Here is a 25,530-nt window from a genome sequence, read left to right on the forward strand (position 1 = left end):
TGTGACGGCCGTTAAACCAACGCATGTATTTCAATGGGGCCGTTCACACGGCTGTTTCAACGGACTGTGTGAAGGGTCTGTTGAAAAATAGAACATGTCCCATTTTCTCGGATCCCTCAATAGACTCAAGTCTATAGGGATTCGTGAAAACAGGACCCGCACGGGGGCAGTGCGTACGTGAAAAATGGCGGTTTTTCACGTCCGAGTTTCCCCACGTTCGTCTAAATAAGGCCTAATAGTTAGGGCTCGTGCACACGACCGTAGTGGTGTACACGGCCCGGGATTTGCGGCTCGGACGTCTGCAGAGCGTCATCCGCGGGACACCCACAAATTGCGGGCCTTGCACATGGCCGTGTGTATTCATTTCAACGCTGAGCCAATTTAGAAACGTTGGCTTGGACCAGGAAATGGTGCCTTTTTTTTTTTTATTATTGCCTCCGCTTAATAAATATGATGCACGACACCTGCAACAGCTTTCAGAACCCTTGTATACCACACGGAAATTGGTTTGCTTTCTCAACCAATGAAACAAGCGAGACATTTTGCTCATTCTAGCATAAAGAAGTGTCCACAATGCGACAGAACGGTCCACATTAGATACATCCATGCTGTTGTGATCGTAAAGCACTAAGAATTTATTAGATGCAGTGTACACCTCTACATGTGAAACTTGTTCCATCAAATATGGCTCTGCAGACCTCGATAACAAACGTATGCTCCAATAACTTGCCATATATTTGCCTTTAGAAATACACGGTCAGCGTCTTTTTACTGAATTATAGTCACTGGCCAGCCCTGTTATATAATCATTGCTAGCATGTTCTGTACTAACCAGCAAGTCTTTACTGGATAGAGAGGTTTTATTCTTGCTTCCATAGGAATTGTAGGTATGGCTCTGTAAAAAATGAAGTTGTTTCTAACTCACACATTGTAATAAGAATGTGAGGCTCGCTATGAATAAAAATGTTACAATGAATAAGGAGATTGACAAAAATGATCATCAAAAAGACAGTACATCTAGTGATCAAATTATAATGTAGCGCCCTCTCATGCACAGCACACACAAATATCTCTATACTGGACTTCATGGATGGTAAAACTACAAAGCAACAACACAAACAGCAGAGAAAATAATGGTCACGAAAAAGATATTCATTCTTTGGTTTCAGCAAAGTAATTATTACTACAAAAAAAACACTGCTACAGTCAAAATCTCATCAAAATTCCGGTAGAGAACAAGAAGAAAACACTCGCTATGAATCATACATAATATAGCCAGTTAGTAAAGGGAGAACACCAGATAAAAACGTTTAGGGGAAGGCTTATTTCACACCGTGCACATTATCTCATTACATACAGAGAGTACACTTCTCCTGGAGGAATCCTTTGGCAAATCATACTGAAATCCAAAGAAGAAAGAGGAAAAAAGGAAGAAAGTCAAAGAGTATAAAAGAATAATTAGAAAATGTTCAGATGCATCTACTGGAAGGGACATTTGACAGAGTCTAAACTCAAATTCTAGTTCAGTCTACAAGGTCTGTAGCTATAGATAATACATGTCAATGTGTATGGATTACTACCATGTCACACAGTAGCGGTTTTGTTTTTCTTCAGAATGTTCGACTCTGTCTCCATTTTAAGGTTACAGCTCATGGGTTAAATAAAATCGTAATATAAACGAGGTCCACAGCAGATTTGCTTCTTTTCACGGTCTTTATTCTATAAAGCTGGCATTAACCCTGCCATGTACTGGGCTCTAGTCAAAGGAAACCAAATTCTGCTGTTCATCTGGATACATGACTAACACCAGGCTGAACAGAACCAAGCCTAATGGACTTTATGTGTCTAATTAACAATACTGGCACAGGGTCAGAAACTCCGAGAACAGGAAACCCGAAACAGGACCCACCCTGTTATCCGTCATCCACCAGAAGCAAATGGATATGAGTAAGCACTGGCACCAAGCCGCACATGATCAGCCTCATGAGTCAGGAAAAAGGCTCCTATTATAGTTTTATAATTGATGCCTCCCCCTCCAAGGATTCTCGTCAGCTACATCTACTCCATGTTCTCAAAAGCATGATTTAGATATCTGCAGGGATGCAAGTGTATACTCAGAGGTTTCCAACCATGAGGACTATTGCCGTGCAGCTCTGCCCATTACCATCTTAGTGCATTTACTACAGAAAGTATGTGTAGACAGTATCTGTGTGGTAAAAATGATTTCATTATTCAGACTGTGCAGTTATCAAGGATAATGTGCCAATCAAATATTTCTAATACATGATTCTGAGTATTACATGAGCGTTTTTTATGTATATATAATACATGTCAATGGAGTTTTCCCAATTATATGTATGCAATTCATTTTCACACAATTCTAGCGTAAAGGTGCACCAATTTTACTGCGTGAGTGTCGCTACATAGGTGCTTTTTTCTCTACCAGAAGTAATCTTCTACAAATCCCTCCTGACATGAATGCCCCCTCCTAAATGCCTACCTTTAGTAAAAGTAGGTATAGATAAACCGTTGATGGCGTTGACTGTGTTAATGCCCAGCAGGACATGGGCGCTGCTTTATCAAATAACACAAATCAGAAAGTGCTGTACACCACGACTGTATTATGTTAATGGTGACAGGAGGGCAGGCGGTTATATATTCACCAATACTACGGTTTCTATTAACTGGGTCACTCCAGCTTGTACAGGAAGGGATTTCGGCAGCAAAAGTTTACTGGGAAATTGTGGATAATGTCATTTCCTAATGTACAAGCGATGGTCCTAAACTGTTGCTTTAATTCCATAAACCACATAGAAATGGCTTTATTTTTGTTAATGTAATTAAAGGGGTGTCTGGGATTTAAAAAAATTTTGCTAAGAGCAAAAAAAGTAAAAAAACAAAAACAGAAAAACAATATTTACCTCATCAATCACCCGTCGCTCCAATGGTCCTGCCGGTCTTTGTTGACTTGTCCAGCAGTGATGACATGCCGTTCATGCACATGACTACTGCAGTCACTCACTGGCCCCAGAACGGCATGCCATCATTCAAAACAATTATACAAAGACTGTCAGGGACCACCGGAGCGGCATTGCTGGAGCGACGGGTGATTGAAATGGGGAGTATTGCATTCTCTCTTTTATTTTAGCAATACTCCTGCTCTTAGGAAATGTTTATTAAATCCCAGACAACCCCTTTCATATTACTACATTGTCCAGAAAAAAACAAAAAGTTTAATAAATTGTATGTCTGCCAAGCAGACTATCTTGTATTTACATACAGATGATCCAGGTCTGCTTGACTTCGAAGATCTATCTTTCAGTATATCGGACTTCGAATAGCAATTGAAGAATATATAATGGTTAAAATAAAGATGAAAAGAAGTTAAATACTGTGAAATTAATTGAACAAATATAAAAACCACACAAAATACAAATGTGTTAGATACGGGTTGAACTACAATAATTAGTCGACTACGGTATTCATCCCGTCAAAACGACGGAACCTTTGCACAACGGAGACAAACTGAAACCATTGGCACTGGATCCGTGACCATTGAAATGGTGATGGAAACGGAAAACATTGGTTTCAGTTTGTGTCAGTTAGGACTCCGTTCCGACGGAAAGCCCGGACGCAGATGTGAACGAAGCCTTATACTGATTATTTCCAAAGAGTTAATTTCACTAAAAAAAATAATAATAATAATAAACGGACGGAAATTTGCAAAACATTACAGAGCTATTATATTTGTTTGCTTGTTTATTTTTAATGAGTAAAAGCCTATTTTGATAGATTGATGGGTTTAGAATGTATCAGCTTTTAGCTCTGTAACATTGAGCAACCCAAAGCGGTGGATATAACTGCTTAAGTTCGATTCAGACTATGATCCACTGCAATTAAGGACGTTTTCCACGTACTATTGGGTGTAATGTGCCTATTATTCAAAAACATTTTTGGGAGTGCAATACTTTTCTACTCTAGTCTATATACCTTTTCTTGCCTACTACACTATATGGCGCCAGCATTTGTCTCTGTGTTTAACAACACCTTTTTACCAATAAGACCAGGGTGTAGCTATAGGATTGTGCAGGGGTTGTAGCTGCAATTGGCGCTCATGTGTAATGGGTTTTAAAGACTCCTTTGCATATAAGAGGACTGCACAATATAAATGGCAAGATACAGTTGGGGACTGGTACAGACTTGAAATATGGCATATACGTAGATAGTCAACGCTCTAGCCAAAAACTTCTACGTCATAGAGCACCAGGATGTTTCTTAAAGTTCCTTAAGATGTTTCTTAAAGTTTTTTTGCAGTTGCTTGTGGACCTGGTATCAGTAAAATATCTTCCGTAGTACTCTCTGCTCATCTCGTACAGAAATCAGGTAGGGAGGGTGGACTTTTAAAAAATGTTTTTTTACTACAGTTGATATTTGGCAACCAAAAATCATCACATTTCTTTTCCTAGCTCTCATGTTTTATGTGAAATCATTTTTGGCTAGCTTTACATTTTCAAAAACATTTCCTCGGTTATCAACTACTGAATAGGTCCTGCTGCCACTTGAGCTTAACACTCAATTATATACTATTTTATAATAGTAATGATGTGTTAAAGGCTATGTAAACCCTTGAAAGCTTTTTTTATTTTTTTTTTTACTAAACCAACGTATTGCAGTGTTTAATGCAACTTTGTAATTGTTTTATTATTCAAAATATTTTTTACTTTTTGAGTACAGCTTCTATGTATTCTGGATACATAGCAGCTGCTACTTGTGCTGAAACCCAAATCCATTAGATCGATAACAGATGGAGCTTGGATGTGATTGATACCAGCTGGATCCACTGTCACCAAAGCCGGCAGTTCGCCTGATTCGGGTTAAACACAATAATCAATTCTTTTTTTTGTTTTTACTAAATCAAAGTCTTCAAAAGGTTTACATAGTCTTAAAGTACATTTAGAAATGAACCCATTTGTTAGAGATCACACAACGCACTAGGCAAGCCATGGTTACACACCACAAGATCTCTCCTCCTGGAAGTGCTTTCTCTGCCCTTGTTTAGGCCACTCGCATCTACAGATGAACTCTATGTAAAAGGTAAGGTAAAGGTAATTCAGATGCATTTAACAAATGTCAATAATAAAGAAATCTTATTTTATGCCTAAATATGGTAGGAACAGAAAATAATTAGCAAAATTAGCTCCTCTGGTCTTAATATGATATACACTTACATCAGTATAAAACAGCCCCTAAAATCATTGGAGGAGTCTGAAACTCCAAAAATTACATCAAATTATACCACTTTCTTAATTGGACACAGAAAAATTAAAAAAAAAATAATATTCTGGAAAATCCACTAAATCTGGCTTCACGCTGGTTTAGTAGGTGCTGAACTAATGGATTATTATTGCAAATTGACATCCTAATCTGTACAACCCACAGAAAATGATGCTTCAAAAATTTATCAGTGAGTACTTTATAACATTTTATATTTGCCTCTAGAGCAAGTTTTCATGGGGGTTTACGTTACAGTGTATGTTGTGACTTGTGAACTCCTGTCTTCTTTTTTTCAACACTAAAGAAACTTTTGACAAGCTGAAGCACAATTTACAAAAATGTGTTAATACGAGGGGCTTCCCGAGGACAACATCCCGTGTACAAACAAACGGGCCCATTGTGTTCTGCGGAAACGTCCTTCTGCAGGCAGAATAAAAAAATAAAAAACAAAAAAACAACACTAACTTCAGATTTAAGCAAACAAAGTGCACAATGTGAAGTTAGAAGGGTTGCATGGGGATTAGAAAAACATGGCAGCCTTCTGCCACAAAATGTACCATTCTGGTCTATAAAGATGTGGATTGCGGCCTAACCCCACTCAAGTAAATTGGGCTGAGCCGCAAGTCATGTTTTTCCAATCTCACACAACCCCTTTGCCAACGAATGAATTGGAATAGCATTTGTAAAAGCAGCAAGATGGCTTCCTTGGATGTTCTAAAGTTACAAACGATATACGTTTTTTTTATGGCTAAGGCCTCATGCGCACGGCCGTGATTTTCGGCTGTGACTACCGCAGAGTGTCATACGTGGGCCACCCACAAATCGCGGGCTGTGCACATGGCCGAGTGCATTCATTTCTATGAGTCTGAAAAGCAAAACACGGCCGTAATGAGAAATGTCCTATCTTTTTGCGGTCCAAGCTCCTGGGAAATGCACGGATCGTGGAAACCACGGTTGTGTGCATGGGCCCATAGAAATGAATGGGACGACAATTCACTCGCAGATTTGCGGGTGAATTGCGGCCGCAAAGACATGTTCGTGTTCATGGGGCCTTACGGTCACAACTGGACAACATTTTTAATTAAAAGGATTTGCAAGCCCATTTAAATTGAAAATGAATGTCCTCACAAATCTGATCGGGTCTGGTCCGTCTCCGAATCCAGTCGTCTATTTGTCATGTATTTATGGAAATACCAAAATCTGAAAAACATTCCACAGATAGAAAAGTTGATAGATGAAGTACAAACCAGATAAGGACGCTGACTGGACCGGTGAGAGTACCTGGCCCGGTCGGAATCCTCCTGGGAGAAAATAAAGTACACAGTAATGTTACATTTTACAGTAGAAAACACATATAGGTACTACAAGTAAAACACTAAGGCCTCAGGCACACTACTGCATTGGCTTTGCGGTCCGCAAAACCACGGTTCCTTTGAGGTCCAATGGACTGCAAGAAATCCTTGTTGTGCATCCGTGTGTCATCAGAACTCACAGATCCACAACAATTCACCAGTACTGGTGAATTCGCAAGTCTGGATCGTAAAATGACATGTCCTGAGTTTTTGCAGTCCAGATTTGCGGCCCCCGCCCAGGTCAGTGTAACTCAAGGTCATGTGCATGGGGCCATAGAAAAGAATGGGTCCGCAATTTATCCGCAAAAATGCAGATAAATTGCGGCTGCAAAAATATGCGTGCATAAGGCCTTAAAGAAGATATGGTTTGGACCCTTGATAACTGGCAGGCCAGATACAACAATGAAAAAACAAATGCCAGAGGCAAAGAAGCCCTATTTCCCAGTTACCATAGGAATTGTTAAATTATAAAAAGTAATCTTTATTATGCTAATTCAGCAAATAGACAAACCAACATAAATGGTTAAAATTCTCAATGCTGGGATCGGGTCAGCAACCGTTAGTGGTTGTGTCAGTATACACATGTATTTGCCGTCTATATCTTATAGATCGGCAGAGTCTGGAGAGCATGGATAGGGGCTCTCCTTTCAATTTTAATACATGCTGGCTTTTAGGGCTTAATAATTTAACAATTTAACTGATCAGGAGTCAATTGGTGCTATCCATGCTCTCCAGACTCTGCCGATCTATAATATATAGATGGCAAATACATGTGTATACTGACACAACCACTAACGGTTGCTGACCCGATCCCAGCATTAAGAATTTTAACCATTTATGTTGGTTTGTCTGTTTGTCTATTTGCTGAATTAGCATAATAAAGATTACTTTTTATAATTTAACAATTCCTATGGTAACTGGGAAATAGGGCTTCTTTGCCTCTGGCATTTGTTTTTTCATTTAAGGCCTTAAAGAGGCTCTGTCACCAGATTTTGCAACCCCTATCTCCTATTGCAGCAGATAGGCGCTGCAATGTAGATAAGAGTAACGTTTTTGTTTTTTTTTAAACGAGCATTTTTGGCCAAGTTATGACCATTTTTGTATTTATGCAAATGAGGCTTGCAAAAGTCCAAGTGGGCGTGTTTAAAGTAAAAGTCCAACTGGGCGTGTTTAAAGTAAAAGTACAACTGGGCGTGTATTATGTGCGTACATCGGGGCGTTTTTACTTCTTTTACTAGCTGGGCGTTCTGACGAGAAGTATCATCCACTTCTCTTCACAACGCCCAGCTTCTGGCAGTGCACAGACACAGCGTGTTCTCGAGAGATCACGCTGTGTCGTCACTCACTTCCTGCCCCAGGTCCTGCATCGTGTCGGACGAGCGAGGACACATCGGCACCAGAGGCTACAGTTGATTCTGCAGCAGCATCAGCGTTTGCAGGTAAGTAGCTACATCGACTTACCTGCAAACGCCGGTGCTGCTGCAGAATCAAATGTAGCCTCTGGTGCCGATGTGTCCTCGCTCGTCCGACACGATGCAGGACCTGGGGCAGGAAGTGACGTCACAGCGTGATCTCGCGAGAACACGCTGTGTCTGTGCACTGCCAGAAGCTGGGTGTTAACGAAGAGAAGTGGATGATGCTGATTCGTCAGCATCATACACTCCCATTCACAACGCCCAGCTAGTAAAAGAAGTAAAAACGCCCGATGTACACACATAATACACGCCCACTTGTACTTTAGAAAGCCTCATTTGCATAAATATAAAAATGGTCATAACTTGGCCAAAAATGCTTGTTTTTAAAAAAAAAACAAAAAACGTTACTCTTATCTACATTGCAGCGCCGATCTGCTGCAATAGGAGATAGGGGTTGCAAAATCTGGTGACAGAGCCTCTTTAAAAGGAATTTATTTTATTTTTTTTAAATAAAAAGGTCACTTAGTGTGTTTGGTGCAATTTTATAAATGGTTTTATTAAAAATTTGTGTTACTTTTTTTTTTTTTAGATACAGCTGCTCTGTATTCTCTATACAGAGAAGCTGCATCTTTCGCTAAGACCTGAATCTGTCAGTCCCGCGGGACTGACGGGTTCAGTGTCAGCGGGTCTTTGACAAGCAGGATCCACCTGTAATCTATCACATCTGAGGATCTATCATATCTGCAGGATACAGAGGAGCTGTGTCTCAAAAAGTAGAACGAATTTCTAATAAAAACAATTAAAAAACTTACACCAATCACACTGATTAACGTGTTTATTAGAAAAAAATAATAATAATATACCTTTCAAAGGTTTTCATAGCCTTTAATAAAAAGTGCAAATATTTGGTCAGTTACTATAAAGATACTTGTGAATTGTTTTCTGAAATCCAAGCAGTCATGCTACAAAAACAAAACACCACACATGAACAGGTAAAGATGTACAAGATACAGATCTTGGTAGTACACACCATTAAACGTTGGGTACGCTTTGTATAGATCTTTTGAAGGCTTTTCTCACCAGCGACTTGCAAAAATATGATTTTCTGACATCTTGCAAGTGGCTCAAAAGCTGTTGGCAGCTGCTCTGTATAACTAACCGGTGATTCTACTATTAAAGGGATTGCCCAGGATGGACAGCCGATTCTCATATTGTGGATTCTTCTCATGTTGACCATTGGCAGACTCACTGCTGAGAGTCCACATCAGATGTTAACTGAGCGAGGATCACAATGTAAATGCTCTTAAAACAAGTAATGTCAGGTTCTTTAGTGCGGATTTGGCTCTGTAATATATATATATATTTTTTTTTTATTGAAATGGTTGCTTCCCCTTCCTTGTAGCAAAAACGGACACCCGACTGATTTTGCAACATTTTATTAAATACCTGTGCCAACTGGCTTTTTAGCATTACGAAAGCATGGTAAAAGTCTTTTGACAATACTGAAGCTTAGAACACTGACAAGATGTATGAAACTATGGCACTGTCCAATACAAAAACGAAGAAAAACTAAAAGTCAATTTGGTTCAATCAATTTGCCCAGAGCCTGTACAAGTAATACCCAACAACTACCCAAAAATAAGACTAAAATATTAACAGTCAATTATACTTCTCCTTCCCAGTGTTTGTTTCAGAAAATGTATTCATAACAATAGTACAACTTGTATTCCAGCTCAAGCACTCAACCACAATGTGAAGAATGTAACGCAACAGGATTGTCTACGTGTTTAAATTCAGACAAGCGCTCTAGATAATAGAAACCTACATCTAGGTAAAGCTCGTGTTTCGACAAGTTTTGTTATTTCTGTATGATGTCTTGTACATACTAATTTCTTTAAGAACAGCTATAAATCAAAGAGTGTAACACTTTCTGTAGACTACGCAGTCAATGTGACTTACCCAAAACCTAGTAGAACACCTTTTTAGAATAACATACCATCACTTTGTACAAAGCTATGTTTACACTAGAGTACGAATACCATAGTATGCTGTTCTGTAGACTCGGGTCCTCTACAATCCGTAGTGGAAACGACTGATGGACATTGTGCATTGTTTGCGTGTCAGTCATTAACATACTATGCATCTATATGTGTTCACTTCACGGCTCTTCTTAAAAATAGTAAATAGCAACCTCAGCATTTAGGTGGCTACAGAGGGAAGCGGCTCCCTTTGACACCCCTAACAAAGGCCCCCAAGCCTGCCATAGCTATATACATATCAGGCCCTTCCAAAGGCACAGTCTTATAGATTGACTGTCAATCACTGACAAACAATAATGCTTTGGTATACGAAGCTCCTTGTGTTTCCACCATCTACTAACCCAACGAAACCTGATGTCTCCATCTCAGTGTGTGGCACTACCACCATAACTCCTAGGCAGCACGCCCGCTGTCTTGGTGTTATGTTTGACTCAGATCATTCCTTTACTCCGCACATTCAATCACTTACACGCTCATCTCACCTGCCCCTCAAAAACATTTCCAGAATCCGCTACTACGCTATTGATTCCGGGAAAAAAAAAACTGACACCTCACGGAACGGAGCCAAATGGAAACCGTTTTTGGTTTTTTTGGCAGAATCAATAGCGTAGTCGACTGCGCTATTGATTCCACCTAAAAAAAAAAACAGAGACGTTACTGAACAAAGACATATGGAAACCATTTGCAGGGTAAGCATTACCATTCAAATCAATAGTAATGCAAACGGAAAGCTATGGTTTCCGTTCATGGGTTCCCCTAACGGAAAGGTCTGACGGAACCCATACCCCCATGCATTTGTGAACAAAGCCTAATCTGTCATCTTCACACTAAACTCTCCCCCTCCAATCTATCCTAAATGCAGCAGCCAGGCTCATCTTTCTGACCAACCGCTACACCCACAGTTTTAAACGTGCCCTAAATACACATATTTTTAGACAGGCCTATAACATTCCCTATTCTACCTCCTTTCCTTAGCCCCCCTTTTACATTAGTCATCAGAACCTGACCCCCTCATTCAGCAGTATGTCCTTGCACCCTAATGCACTTCATGTCTGTCATACATAGATACTGGCTGGTGACCGGCTCATGCAGCTTTAGGTGTACCTCCCCATGTCTATAAAAGATGGCTGGACCATTGTACTTTATATGGAAGCACGGACCGCAAATGCGGGTGGCGGTCAGCAACCGTCAGTGCCCGTAATCACGGACCGTGATTACAGGGGCACGGTCGTGTGCAGGAAGCCTCACTATGTAATGTCTGATATTGTTTGTTCATGTTCCCACTAAATTTTAAAGCGCCGCGGAATATGTTGGCGCTATATAAATAAAGATTATTATTATATTATTAACTACGGCTTTATCGACGGGAAAATAAAAAAAGTTATGTCGTTTGGAAAGTGGGGAGGAAATAGCGAAAATAAAAAACTGAAAAAAGGGAAGAGGTTGATTTAGCAAAAGTGTAAAAAAAAATAACCCACACATATATAGTAATGCCAGTAATTTAACAAGCCATATAATAAAGTTAAAGGGGTTTTCCTAGTCTTAGCTATTAATGACCACTCCTTAAGATAGAAGGGGTCGGCGAGCACTGTGGCCCATTCATTATTTACCAGACACAGCTACTTACATTCGGCAGCGGCTGTGCCTGGTGTTACAGCTCTTTACAGCTTAGTCCAGTTTCAAGTGAATGGGACCGAGCTGTAGCACCAGGCACAGCCACTGCTGACTGTACAGAGCTGTGCCTGGCAACCAATGAAAATGCTGCAGTGTTCTCCGGAGCGCCATGGCCCCTTTAATCAGCGGACCTCTGGGAGTGTCTGGAGTCGGACCTCCACCAATAGACCATCGATAGCAAAAGTCCAAAAAAAAACCACCTTTAAACTGCACGGTGAATAAAATAAAAAATACAGAATTTCCTCCCCCTCAAAATAAAATAAAAAATGTAATAAATATAAATATATATATATATATATATATATATATATATATATATATATACACACACACACACACACACACATACATACATACATACACACACACACACACATTTAATATCACCATAACCGTGCCGACCCATAGAATAAAGGTAAAATGTTTTTTATCCTGTACGGTGAACGACGCCTAATTAAAAACGCAAACAAATGTACATTTAATACGAATACTTATTATACATACCCAAAATGGTGCAATTAAAAACTACAAATCGGCCTGCAAAAAACAAACATTCAGCTTCGTTTCAAAAACAACACCCACTTTTATCCTAGGCGATCGAGGAATTAAATATTAACCCCACTGCTACCATAGGTCACCTGACCCAGTGGCATTAACCCCTCCGCTATCTCAGACCAACAGCAATGTTTTAATTAGTATACATTTTTTTCCTTATTTTCTGTTGTTTAAACCTGTGTGTCTCCTATAGTCCAACACATCTTCACTTCACATATGTCACCTCAGTGTTCCTGTAATGGTTTTGTTCAAAAGGTTGCTATTTTTAGAGAGCATCAAATCATAATCGGGTTTGTCCAAGAGACAGCCCCGAAATAGACCAGTTCTGTGAAAAAAATTATAAAGAAAAAATAATGACTGTCCATATTTTGCTCTGTTCCGGAACCAATTTTTGCTTTCTATCCACTTCACGCCTGTGTTAGGAATACGTATCAATAAAGCTGAATCCATAGTGGCAAAACGTCCTGCAGACGCATCGAAATAACGTCACTATGTACCCAACTTCACTGGGGTCTAGTCCAACTCTCCGTCAGCCCCTTAATGTCTTTTATGTCAATGAGAAGGAGGCGTGGGGAAGTAGAGAAATAAAATGTGCCAGATTTATTAATGGCATGCGCCATTTTTTGATGCATAATATTGATGTAAAGTATAGACATGAGGTGGCATAAGGAAGAGAAAATTGTCTAACATGCCTATCAAGATGTGGCAGATTTATCATAAAGCGTGCACCACTGTAATAAATTTGGCGGTCTATTGAAAAGACAGTATTAATCTTCCCCATAGTGTACAAAACAATACTGGTGGATTTATTTATTTTATAACTTGCTAGAAAGAAACTTTTCGTGGTGTCAAAGAAATTTTTTTGTATTTTGTAGTCCCTGGCAGAAAGGAAGTGCTAGCACTAGTCATGTGCAACTTTTGAGCCAATCAGAAGTCAAATATGCAAAATTGCTTTTAGGATTAGCGAGATGTACATGACAAGGACTTCCTCTGTCAGAGACTCGAGCATAAAAGCATTGGTAGCCGGCTCAGATCCACCCTATAGAGCAATTTATAAAGTGAAGATATGACCCCTAGATTTGTCTGGAGCACTTGTACATTCCACTAGGTTTATCATAGAGAAAACAATGGTGACCGCTAATCTCTAAACATGCTGGCACAAAAACTTTGTGATGGTTTGATGTGGCAATTTTTAATAAATGTCAAAAGATCTTAAAAGTTTTTCTATGAGCACAACTACACAATACAGAGGTCAATACAGGACAACTGGTTAGTAAATCACTTCAATCCAACCAGTTATGGGTCACCGTAAAGAATCATGCAAATCCGGGACTACCATCCTACCATCCATTTTTGAATCTGTCCCCATTTTCTATCGTGATAGCGATGGTTGAGCTAAAAAAAGAAAGTGAGATTAAATCAAATGTTTCCAATACAGCCCATTGCAGCAATGATATATTTTACTGACTGTCAAGGTGCGTTAAATGTCGATTTTGCTGCAGATTTGCAGTGGATTTCACGTTTTGCCTTCCGCGGTGAAAATTCATGGAAAATCTGCATCTAAATAGGAATGCTGCGGATTGAAAAATCTGCAGCATACTCTCAAGTCTGCTGCAGAAAAAATTGTTACGTCTAAATGGGGTTTTGTAAAATTCCATTATCATTATACTGTAAATGCCGCAATGTTTGACCATACCATAAAAACGAAAAAAACACAAAACTGATTGTTTAGAATATAAACACATAAGCAAAGCCACATATGTGTAGTATTCAAGAAGCAGTAAAGAGTTGCAGTGGTGACAAGTGATTGGGAACAATACTGACAATAACATATGACAAAGGTTTCACTGTGACTTGTGTCATGCTAGCGAGCCCCAGCCTGACACATTTCAGTAGCAGAGTGAGATTCACAGCAGCATTGCACAACTTTTCATGATTTTAATGCATTTCAATGGACGGCAAAGATTGCATAATATGCACCCCGACACCACAATACACAACAAAAAAATGCGGTGGTGCCCAAGGCAAACAATCCGCAAAACAGCTATAAACAAAGTGCCCATCAATAAACTCATACAACAAAATAAATAACCACATCAATACCTGAAAGCGTACAGTATATACACAAAACTGAAGCCTGCTACAGAACAATTTTCAGCAGATTGGTCACAACCATCACAATTTTGGTGAAACATGGATAAAAGATTTCATACTTTTTCAGAGTATGTTTCAAAATCACCAGGTGCCAGCAGTTGAAGTCCCACTATCCAAACAGGTGGCATCAGCAAGTAAGAGTGGCTTTACACACTTCAATAACGCGTACAATTCAGTAATTACACCGCTACATCTGCTGTAGCTCCGGATCTTCACATGCGCAGGCGATTATTCAATATTGCAGTTAAGACATATGGTAAAAAGACGTAATAAGGTAAAATGGTGCACGATACTAGATGGAACAAACGTTCTTGGCCAGAATATTACGCATTCTTTAGTTGTGAGTGATCTTTCTACAACCCTAGGTGGATAATGGAAAAAAAACTGGAGAAAAAAACCTTTGACATTGAAAATAAACATTTTTTATTAGAGACAAGGAGTGCCATTTACAGATCAAACTACGCTGGCTGTGTTCCGTCACCTGTTTGCCCCCATGTTAAATCAGAGGCGTAAATAGGTACAGTCTTGGCACTGCATCAGGGTCTCCTGCCACACAGAGCCATAATACAGTTCTGTGCAAGAACTCTGAAGCTCATATGGTTCTGCACATGCCTACTTGGGGTGATGTACAACAATTGTAGACTATTTTACAGTATTGTCCAAAAGGACGCAAGTTCGCAATCCACGACAAGGATCCCCAGTCTTGCGAGTCGTGGATTGCGAGCTTGCGTCCTTTTGGCCAAAATGATTACCAATACCCCAGATATTTTTCATTCTTACTAATTTCTGCTTCTTTTGGACACAGCCGGGTCTTTGATGCTGGGAGAGTATGGTGTGTTGTCGTTTGGCTTAGTAAGCAGGGTAGCCCGCTCTATGTACTATCAAGGCGTTACAAATAGGCTTTTACCTGGCTATACACATTGCGCCTCATGACTTACACACTATCCCTCCATGTTTCACACACTTGCACCCCATTATTCTTTTATTTTCATTTAGGCACTTTACTCACTACTGCCCCCTATATTTCACTTATATTATTATCACTCGCACATACACCATTCATTTATTATTTGTTACTACACATCCCATGCACCACACACCACTCCCCTCAATGCTAGTGGGAGTGGCTATTATTATTATTTAATGCACCTGCCCACTCTCCATCAGCGTTTCTGACCTGTCTGTGTCCATTTGTAAGTATGGCCTCTCTTTTCAGTGTTTTTATGTTATATGTCCCCTTGTTTTTATCTGTACAGTCATGATGGAACAGAAACGTGCCTTCCCCAAACTGTTCCCACAAAGTTGGAAGAATACAATTATCCAAAATGTCTTGATAAGCGAAAGCATTAACATTACCCGTCACTGCAAAAAAATTGCCTAGCCCACACCCTGAAAAACAGCACCAGACCATTATACATCCTCCAGCAAATGTTACAGTAGGCACTATGCATTCTGGTAGGTAAGATCCCCATGGCATCTGCCAACTCAGATTCATCCATTAGATTACCAGATAGAGCAGCATGATTTATAATTGCACAGAAGACGTTTCCACTGTTCCAGAGTCCAGGGACTGCGTACTTTATATCACTCCAGCCAATGCTTGGCATTGTGTACGGTGGTCTTAGGCTTGTATGCAGCTGCTCAACTACGTTGATTTTTATGTGCCACGCGTTTCAGCAATCGTCGACCCACTGTGAGTTTGGGTCTACCGCTGCGTAGCTGAGCTGTAGTTACTCCTAGATTGTTTCCACTTCACAATAATATCTCTTACAGATGACCCAGGCCAATCTAGCAGATCAGAAAGTTCATGAACTGATGTGACACAAGTGGCATCATATGACAGTGCCACGTTTAAAGTCATTGAGCTTGTAAATATGACCCATACTACTACCAATGTTTATGGAGATTGCATGGCTGTGTGCTTGATTTCATGCACCAGTTTGCAATGGGTAAGGCTGAAATACCTGAACTCAACAATAAAACTATGTGGATACTGTGTTTTTTGCCAAGCAAAAAAAAAAAATTGCCTCAAAATTCCTTACGCATTTCTGAGGTAGATATTGAAATTCAAGCGTTTTTTGTAGATTGACACTTTATTAGGCATTTATTGACCGCGTCAATAGCCGCGTCAATAGCCAGTCCAAACAAGCTGTCAATTGTTTTTTTGCTTTGCTTCCCATTGATTTTTTGACCAAGCAAACTGTGAAAATGGCGCCAAACATATATAAGGTTTGTCACTATGCAATTGCGTACCCTCATATATACATTTTTGCTAAACCAGTCAAACCTTCAAGAAAGCCTCATGCATATAGCAGAGCCAAAACAATGCTTCTAGGGGAGAATACCTCTATAATACAGCATCTGATGGAACATGCCATGATCTTTTTCCTGTAGTATTCTGCATGGAAAAAGCCTTTTTTATAAAATCGTAGGAGGTTTTACAGAACCGTAACACAGTAGTGTGCAATGAGCCTTAGTTGTTGTCTTTTTTTTATATACTAATGTACATTTAAGATGAATGGTCCAAATATAATGTCAACAGAGCCTAAGACACATTTACTTTATTTGATAACATAACATTTATTATGGGCAAAATAAGTATATTAGGTGTATTTAACAGGTATGCTTGAAGAACATGGTCCGGTTACTGGTTTAACCCCTTCATGACTGCCATACGGCTATATACGTTAAAACTGCCGATGCCCCGTGAAGTTAGCACGTATATAGACGTTAACAGCCGGGTTTAATGAGTGTTGCGCTGCTTCAGTGTGAGCAGAGCTGCACTCTCATGTTTGCCAGGGCTTTGATAGCCCCAGAATACACACCCCACTGTGGATAGTGCCACCCACAACCCCCTGTAGGTAGCGCAAAACCGTCTGTAGACAGCGCCACCTAAGCTCCCTCCATCATCGGAATCCCCGGCCAGCGCTCTAGCCGAGGATTCCCCTGCTAGAGGGAGTCCCCACAGTCTGTCCATCCCCGCTGTAGATAGTGCCGCACCCCCTGCAGATAGCAACCCCCCCGGTGTAGTTAGCATCGAAACCCCACTGTAGATAGCACCACCTGAACTGACTCTGGAAACGGAATCCCAGGTGTCAGATCGCACTGGCAGGGGATTCCGCTTCTAGAGAGACAGAAGTGGCTCTCCCCAGAAGAATCCCCGGCTGACACTCTGGCCAGGAATTTCGCTACTGGAGAAGCCCCTGGTGTCACTATCCATATGTGGACAGTGACGTCAGGGGCTACTCCTGGAGCGGAATCCCCGCTCTGGCAGGGGATTCCACTTTTAGAGTTAACCCCTGATGTAACTGTCCATATATGGACAGAGACATTAGTGGCTTCCTGTAGGAGCGGAATCTTCAGCCAGAGGGATTCCGCTCGTACAGGGAGCTACAGTGGTGCTATTTACAGGAAGGGGGGTGCCATTTACCTGGGGGGGGGGGGTGCCATCTACAGGGGGGTTGGCACTATTTACAGGGGGTGTGGCACTATCTACATGGCCAGTGTGGCATTATATTGGCACTACCTACAGGGGACACTGTGGTGCTATCTACATGGGCACTGTGTGTGGCACTATGTGGGCATTATCTACAGAGAGAACTGTGGCACTATGTGGGCACTGTGGCACTATTTACAGTGGGCACTATCTACAGTGGTATTGCGTCACTATCTACATGGGCACTGTGGTGTTTTCAGGGGGTTGGGACAAAAAAAAACCCTAGCTATTAAAATTCATCCATTTATTCTTTAACGTCCATGACAAACGGACAGCATATGCCAGTTAAAACTGGTCAGACGCCCGGGAAACTGATTCATATTTTGAGACACATTGATGCAAAACAGCCATGAAAAACTGACAGTTGATCCGTTGTTGACTGCCATTTTTTTCACGGTCGTGTGTATATAGCCCTCTTCACATCGATCCAGGGTGACAGAGAGAAGAGGACTAATTGCTACAGAGCTCTACAGTTGTATGTATGTATGTATGTATGTATTATATAGAAAAAATTATAAGTGTTTTTTGTTTGTTTTTTACAAATTTGTAGTGATTTGTCTTCACATAATAAAAATTAAAAACACGGAATTAAACTAAGTTAGAAAATGAAAGCCTCATAAGACTTGTAAAAAAAAAACAAAGTAAAAATGGTTGTGGTATTCAAAGCGGTTCCAAAGTTATTATCGTTTAAAAAAGTGCAGATAAGAAATGGACAATTTGACCTGGAGGCACAGGGGCACCAATGTCATGAAAGGGTTAATAATATTGCATGTTATTGCTTCTCATTTCAATGTCGTACACCCCAGCGTTTGCTTTTTGACAGTAGTATGGCAATATATAGCACTAGCTCCAAATTGAAAGACATTCCTCGGAATATGCCACACAACCAACAAATCTGCACTATTTTCATAGACAAAAAGTCACTTTTTATTCATGTGCCCCAAAGTGTTAAACATCATTTGACAGCATGCTACACCTGCATTCACTAGCCGGGGAAAATGGCCTTGACTGCATGATATTCCAGTCCAACAAGTTGCTAGACAGTAACATCACTGAAGACGGAGTTTAATAAATCTGAAGACAGAAGGTTTAGCCGCATCGGGCATATGCACATACATAAAATATGACCTATGAAATCTGTTGCTATAAAAAAATCAGAAATTCAGCGACTCCTCGGAAATGTATCCTGCCACTTATGTTGATGCCGTTTAGGCTGCGTTGTTAAGTAGATGACAACAACAACAACAGGGATGCTGAATGTTCAATGAGTCAAGAAGAGGGACCCTGTGGAAATATATGTGTCAATCATTCAATTTTAACTAAATATGCACTAGGTATCTCGTGTTGGAGAGACCAAGTGACATTTTAAAGGAGAACATTGCAGGAGAACAATGCAGGAGAACCACCACCCCCCCCCCCCCAAAAGAAATAAAAAAAATAAACTAAACAAAAGGTTTATTATGTAATAATCAACAAACACGTATACTAGTTGTATAATACCAATACAAGTAGACATATAAGACACTTATAGACACTTAGCCTAAAGTGTGACAGTTAATTGTCCATTACAGCCGGAAGCAGAGATGTCGATTTCAGCTTAAATGGCTAGTGAATTCTTTTGACATAATTTAGAACATTTACTGATGTAAAGGAAGGCAGAGAGCGCTACCATGTAACAGTTTTAAATAGTGTAAGTCACTACTACATCAGAGTTGCAATTTGAGTAGGGATACGAAGGACTGAGGTGCTGGGTTCACATCTGCAAGTACTTTCCCATACCTGCACAGGTTTCTTTCTACATTCCAAAAACATTAAAATCAGTAAGAGAGATTTATCCCGCCACAGATATTGAAGGCATATCGGCAGCTGGGACCCCCAACCCATGTTTAGCGTCAACGGGCCACTGTACTAAGTAAAGCATATCGGCCCTTTTGCTTTTGTTCCTCACATGGAAGCACTTTCAACCCCACTCACTGGAACGTTAATCAGGACTGGCACTGTGTCAGAGAAGATTCAAAGCATTTTCGGCCCCCTGTTCTAGTCATTGATGTTGAACCCAGAGTTTGCACCAGTCAGATGTTGATGGCATATCCTATAGATTTGTCATTTAACGTTGATGGTATGAAAACCACTTTAACTGGCATCCGATCAGACACTATTGATTCTTCTGGATCGCTCTGCAGCCTTCGATACTGTCGACCACCAACTCCTATTCAGTATGCTCCACTCTGTTGGCTTAAAGGGAAATTCCCATCTCAGACACTATAGGAGTTACGGAAACAGCGTAGCAAAATGCACTCGGCTGTTTCCAGAAAACCCAGCCACCTCAAAAGCCAGTGATCAGAGCCCAGCATCTCCATCAGAATGGGGATTAGGGATCCCATTCTAGAGAAGTGCGTGTCCCTGAAGTGGTACCCACATCAATCGGATATTTATGGCCTATCCTGTGGGATGGGAATACCCTTTAAGGACACTGCTCCCTCTTGGTTTCTCTGACAGCTCGTGCAGTGTTTCATTAACTGGTTATACTACTACTACTCTTCCTTTCACTGTTGGGGTTCCCTTAGGGATCAGTCCTAGGTCCGCTAATCTTTTCTATCTACACAGCCCCTGTTGGACAAACCATCAGCAAATTTTTGGGCTTCAAGTACCATCTCTACGCTGATGACACCCAATAATATACCTCTTCCCATGACATCACCCCTGCTCTAATACAAAACACCAGTGATTGTCTGTCCGCTGTCTCTAACATCATGTTCTCTCTCTATCTGAAACTGAATCTTTCTAAATCTCCTTTTGTTTCTACTAACCTACCTAAACCTGATGTCTCAATCTCAGTGTGTGGTACTACAACAATAACTCCTAGGCAGCACAACCCGAAATCTGGGGCTTATGTTCAACTCAGACTTTCCTTTACTCCATGTATACAATCAATCACTTACACGCTCATGCCACTTGTCCCTCAAAAACATCTTCAGAATCTGCACTTTTCTTACTGTGAAAAGTCTCAACTACTGTAACTCATTACTAATCGGTCGTACCCTCACCAAACTCTCCAATCTATCCAGAATGCAGCAGCCAGGGTCATTTTTCTGACCAGCCATTACACCAATGCCTCTACCCTGTGCCAGTCAATGAACTGGTGGACAATGCATTCCCTTTAGAATACAATTTAAACGTATTACTCTGGCCTACAACGCTTTCCACATTGCTGCTCCTCCTTAGATCTCCTCCCTCATCTGTGCTTACAATTCTACCCTTGCCCCACATTCGGCCAACGATCGAAGACTAACATCTTCCAGATTCCAAAGACGCCTCCAAAACATTTCTTGTAGTGAACCAGTTCCCTGGAATGCGCTACCCCAGACAATCAGATCAATTCCCAACATCCGGTTTTAAGCGTGCCCTGAAAACACATCTTTTTAGACAGGCCTATAGCACTCCCTAATCTACCTCCTTTCCTTGGCCCCCTTTTACTTTAGTCATCGGAACCTGACACCTCATTCAGGAGTATCCCCCACACTCCCTGCACTCTAATGCTCTTCATGTCAGTCATACACAGACACTGGCTGGTGACGGCTCATGCAGCTTTATGTGTACCTCCCCATATCTATAAATGATGGATGGACCATTGTACTTAAACACTTTTACACTTTGTGTCTCCCTTATTTCCTAATAGATTGTAAGCTCCTGTGAGCAGGGTCCTCACTCCTCTTGTCTGAATTGTAAATTCGTTTTTTGTCACTATGTAATGTCTGATATTGCCTGTACAGGTCCCCTCTAAATTGTAAAGTGCTGCGTAATATGTTGGCGCTATATAAATAAAGATTATTATTATTATTGGTTCTAGACTGCGTGTGCTTCAGATAAGGAGAATAGATGGTCAGCCCCATGAAGAAAAAGAATTAAGAAACTAAAGTCTAACACACAATTTCAACCCTTTACTGATCATGTGCACACGCTGGCTTTACTGTAAAATGCTGGTAATTTTTTCTAGTGCTGGTTTTATATAATGCTTGTCGACAGTGTATACATACAGAAACAGTCGCTGTACAGACCAATTTAGGTTGTATAGTTGGATATTTTACATATGTACACCATAACTATAAGTATATTGATTCACTGATATGATAAAAATGATTAATATGTTCGAAAACAAAGTATGTTGACAAAACTAGACTAAAATTGAGAACCAAAAATGTTTTTGTTTTGTCTTTTGTGTTGTGCATTAGAAATCCCCAATAGGTCCATAATCCTGCTCATACCATATGATCCCTTTCTCCTTAGCGGTTGAGCCAGGTAACGTCATGCCAGGCAGTTCAGAGCACTGAGGAAGTGCAGCCGTACAGATGAAAGACAACTGGAAACTTACCTCTTTCTGCTGTCGCTCCAGCTCTCGCATGCGGATGTCTCTTGCTTCTGCCCGGGCTGCTCTCTTCGCTGCCAGCCTTGCCTCTGCCTAAAAGAAGGGAAACCGGAGTTAAATACAAATTTGAAAATGATATATATATATGTTTGCATTCTGTTTGACAATTACTGGTACTTCTCATTTCTTAAAAAAAAATTAAAAAAAATTGATAATATTAAGAATATCTAAATAATTGTACTTTGTGCTCTAAAAACTGGAATCACCCTTCCCCCATCCCGAATACCAATACGGGGTAACTTGAAACGGTGCCAGTAAGACAACAGACAGCAAGAACCTGCTTTTCAAAAACCCTTATAATGCAGGCTGACCTCTAGTGAACCTAACAGAACATATAAAAGGAATTTTCACCAAAATTGGTCCTTTAAACCGGTCACTAGGTTTGGAGCCACTAAACCACCAGGATGCTGTTATGAATCTGAGGTTTAGTGTTCCAAACCTGCCCAGGTCAAAACAGTCCATCAAGTCAATAGTTAATAATGTAACTTACACGTTACTGACATCTGTGCGGGGGCTGCATTGGGCAGATGCGTATAGTGCACATGATGCCCAGGACAGTACAGTGCACATGCGCCAATGCTGCCGGACTCCTCTCAGTAACTAGAATATTTTACTATTGCCTATAAGGCTAGTTTCAACATAGCAGGTTTGGAGTGCAGTTGAACATGATCGGGTGCCACTTGGGTCTTTTTCACAGCATCCGAGAGGCACCCGATAGTTTTCACTCCATTCCCAATTCTCAATTTAATTTCCATTCCCTTTAGCGGGTGAATTGGGTCCGTGAAAACTGACCCGATTCTACGATCACGGACGGGACCCGGCCGGCACACAGTGGTCGTGTGCACCAGGTGCAAACCCCAGCTGCATAACATCATGCTGATCTGTAATAGCTCCACACCTAGTGACATAGATGTGCTATGAAAGCCATTGAAAGAGTAGGTGATCGAATGAAGCCTACAGTATTCAAGGCAATCCAGCCGCAGGACAGACCTCTTTAAATTAAGGTCCTTATACACGGCTCGATATTGGCCATGAAAACGAGCGTTGATCAATGACACAGCTCGTTAATCGTCGCTCGTTTGCGCCTTTCACAAGGAGCAATGATTGGTTATGTGTGGAGACGAGCAATCGTTACTACAATCGTTTGTCCCCATACATTTCCATCATGTTGGTAGAACATATCCCTGTTTACACAGGTAGATTTGTGACCGACTAGTGACCATTTTATTGGCTGAATAAACGAGCAGAACAGCTGATGAATGAGCGTTTGCTCGTTCACTGGCTGACTGCTGCCCTGTTTACATAGGACAATGATCGGGATTCATATGAATGCTGGATTGCCCAATCAGGTTCTTAACCCCTTTAGGACACAGCCTGTTTTGGCCTTCAGGACACAGCCTATTTTTTCAAATCTGACATGTGTCACTTTATGTGGTAATAACTCCGGAATGCTTTTACCTATCCAAGCGATTCTGAGATTGTTTTCTCGTGACATATTGTACTTTATGTTAGTGAAAAAATTTGGTCGATAAATTCAATATTTATTTGTGAAAAACTTCAAATTTTAGCAAAAATTTGCAAAAATTAGCATTTTTCTAAATTTAAATGTATTTGCTTGTGAAACACATAGTAATACCACACAAAATAGTTACTACCGTGTTTCCCCGATAGTAAGACACCCCCGATTGTAAGACGTATCGGGGGTTTCAGGGGGGTCGGCTAATATAAGCCGTACCCCGAAAGTAAGACATATGTCTTACTTTCGGGGAAACACGGGGGTATTGCCGCCTCCTGCCCACTTCCGCGCCGCCCCCCTCTCCATACGTCTCCATCAGCGGCAGGAGCACGGCTGTTATACACAGCCTGGCTCCTGCTGCAACTGCCGGAATCGAAGCGCGCGCCGATTCCGGCAGTTTAACCCATTAAATGCCGCTGTCAATAGTGACAGCGGCATTTAATGTGTTTGACAGAGGGGGGAGCTCCCTCTGTCACCCGATCGGCGCCCCCGCAAACAAATCGCGGGTCGCCGTCGGGTTTCCATGACAGCCGGGGGTCTAACAAAGACCCCCAGGTCTGCCTTCAGCATCTGCCTGTTAGGCGATGCCGGAGGCATGACCTAATAGGTTGCCTGTCAGTTTTACACTGACAGGCAATAATGCTTCGGTATACTAAGTATACCAAAGCATTATATATGCGATCGGCACATCGCATAGTGAAGTCCCCTGGTGGGACTAAAAAAAAAAATGTAAAACAGTTAAATAAAGTTTGTGAAAAAAAAAAAAAAAAAAATTCGACAATTTTTTTACAATATAAGACATACCCCGAAAGTAAGACATAGTCGGGCTTTTGGGGATAAAAAGAAAGTAAGACACTGTCTTACTTTCGGGGAAACACGGTAGTTACCATTTCCCATATGTCTACTTTATGTTTGCATCATTTTTTTTCACGTACTTTTATTTTTCTAGGACGTTACGAGGTTTAGAACTTTAGCAGCAATTTCTCATATTTTCAATAAAATTTCAAAAGGCTATTTTTTCAGGGACCAGTTCAGTTCTGAAGTGGCTTTGAGGGCCTTATATATTAGAAAGTCGCCATAAATCACCCCATTTTGAAAACTGTACCCCTCAAGGTATTCAAAACCACATTCAGAAAATATTTTAACCCTTTAGGCGTTTCACAGGAATTAAGGCAAAGTAGAGGTGAAATTTACAAATTTCATTTTTTTTGCCGAAATTCATTTGTAATAAAAAAAAATCTGTAACACAGAAGGTTTTACCAGGGAAACGCAACACAATATTTATTGCCCAGATTCTGAAGATTTTAGAAATATCCAACATGTGGCCCTAGTGTCCTAATGGACTGAAACACAGGCCTCAGAAGCAAAGGAGCAGCTAGTGGATTTCGGGGCCTCCTTTTTTTAGGAATATATTTTAGGCACCATGTCAGGTTTGAGGAGGTCTTGTGGTACCTAAACAGTCGAAACCCCCCCAAAGTGACCCCATTTTGGAAACTACACCCCTCAAGGCATTTTTCTAGGGGTATAGTTAGCATTTTGACCCCACAGTTTTTTTGCAGAATTTAGTGGAATTAGTCTGTGAAGATGAAAATCACCTATTTTTCTGTGGAAACATAGAATTTTTTCATT

The 25,530-nt window shown here is 40.7% G+C and overlaps 1 protein-coding gene across 13 annotated transcripts in view; it reads right to left on the reverse strand.

The window, feature by feature from the left end:
- LRRFIP2 (LRR binding FLII interacting protein 2) overlaps positions 1–25,530 on the reverse strand; it is a 108,891-nt gene that overhangs the window by 38,571 nt on the left and 44,790 nt on the right. For 6 of the 13 annotated variants that reach the window (XM_075826983.1, XM_075826980.1, XM_075826974.1 and 3 more), the window contains exon 3: positions 22,332–22,418. In XM_075826983.1, coding sequence (XP_075683098.1) covers positions 22,332–22,418 — 87 coding nt within the window. Of the gene's footprint in view, positions 1–832; positions 896–1,333; positions 1,364–6,521; positions 6,576–22,331; positions 22,419–25,530 lie in introns of those variants that run through there. The other 7 variants (XM_075826977.1, XM_075826972.1, XM_075826979.1 and 4 more) reach the window with 3 other exon arrangements.

Source organism: Rhinoderma darwinii, chromosome 5 (genome assembly GCF_050947455.1).
Source record: "Rhinoderma darwinii isolate aRhiDar2 chromosome 5, aRhiDar2.hap1, whole genome shotgun sequence".
Taxonomy (NCBI): Eukaryota; Metazoa; Chordata; class Amphibia; order Anura; family Rhinodermatidae; genus Rhinoderma; species Rhinoderma darwinii.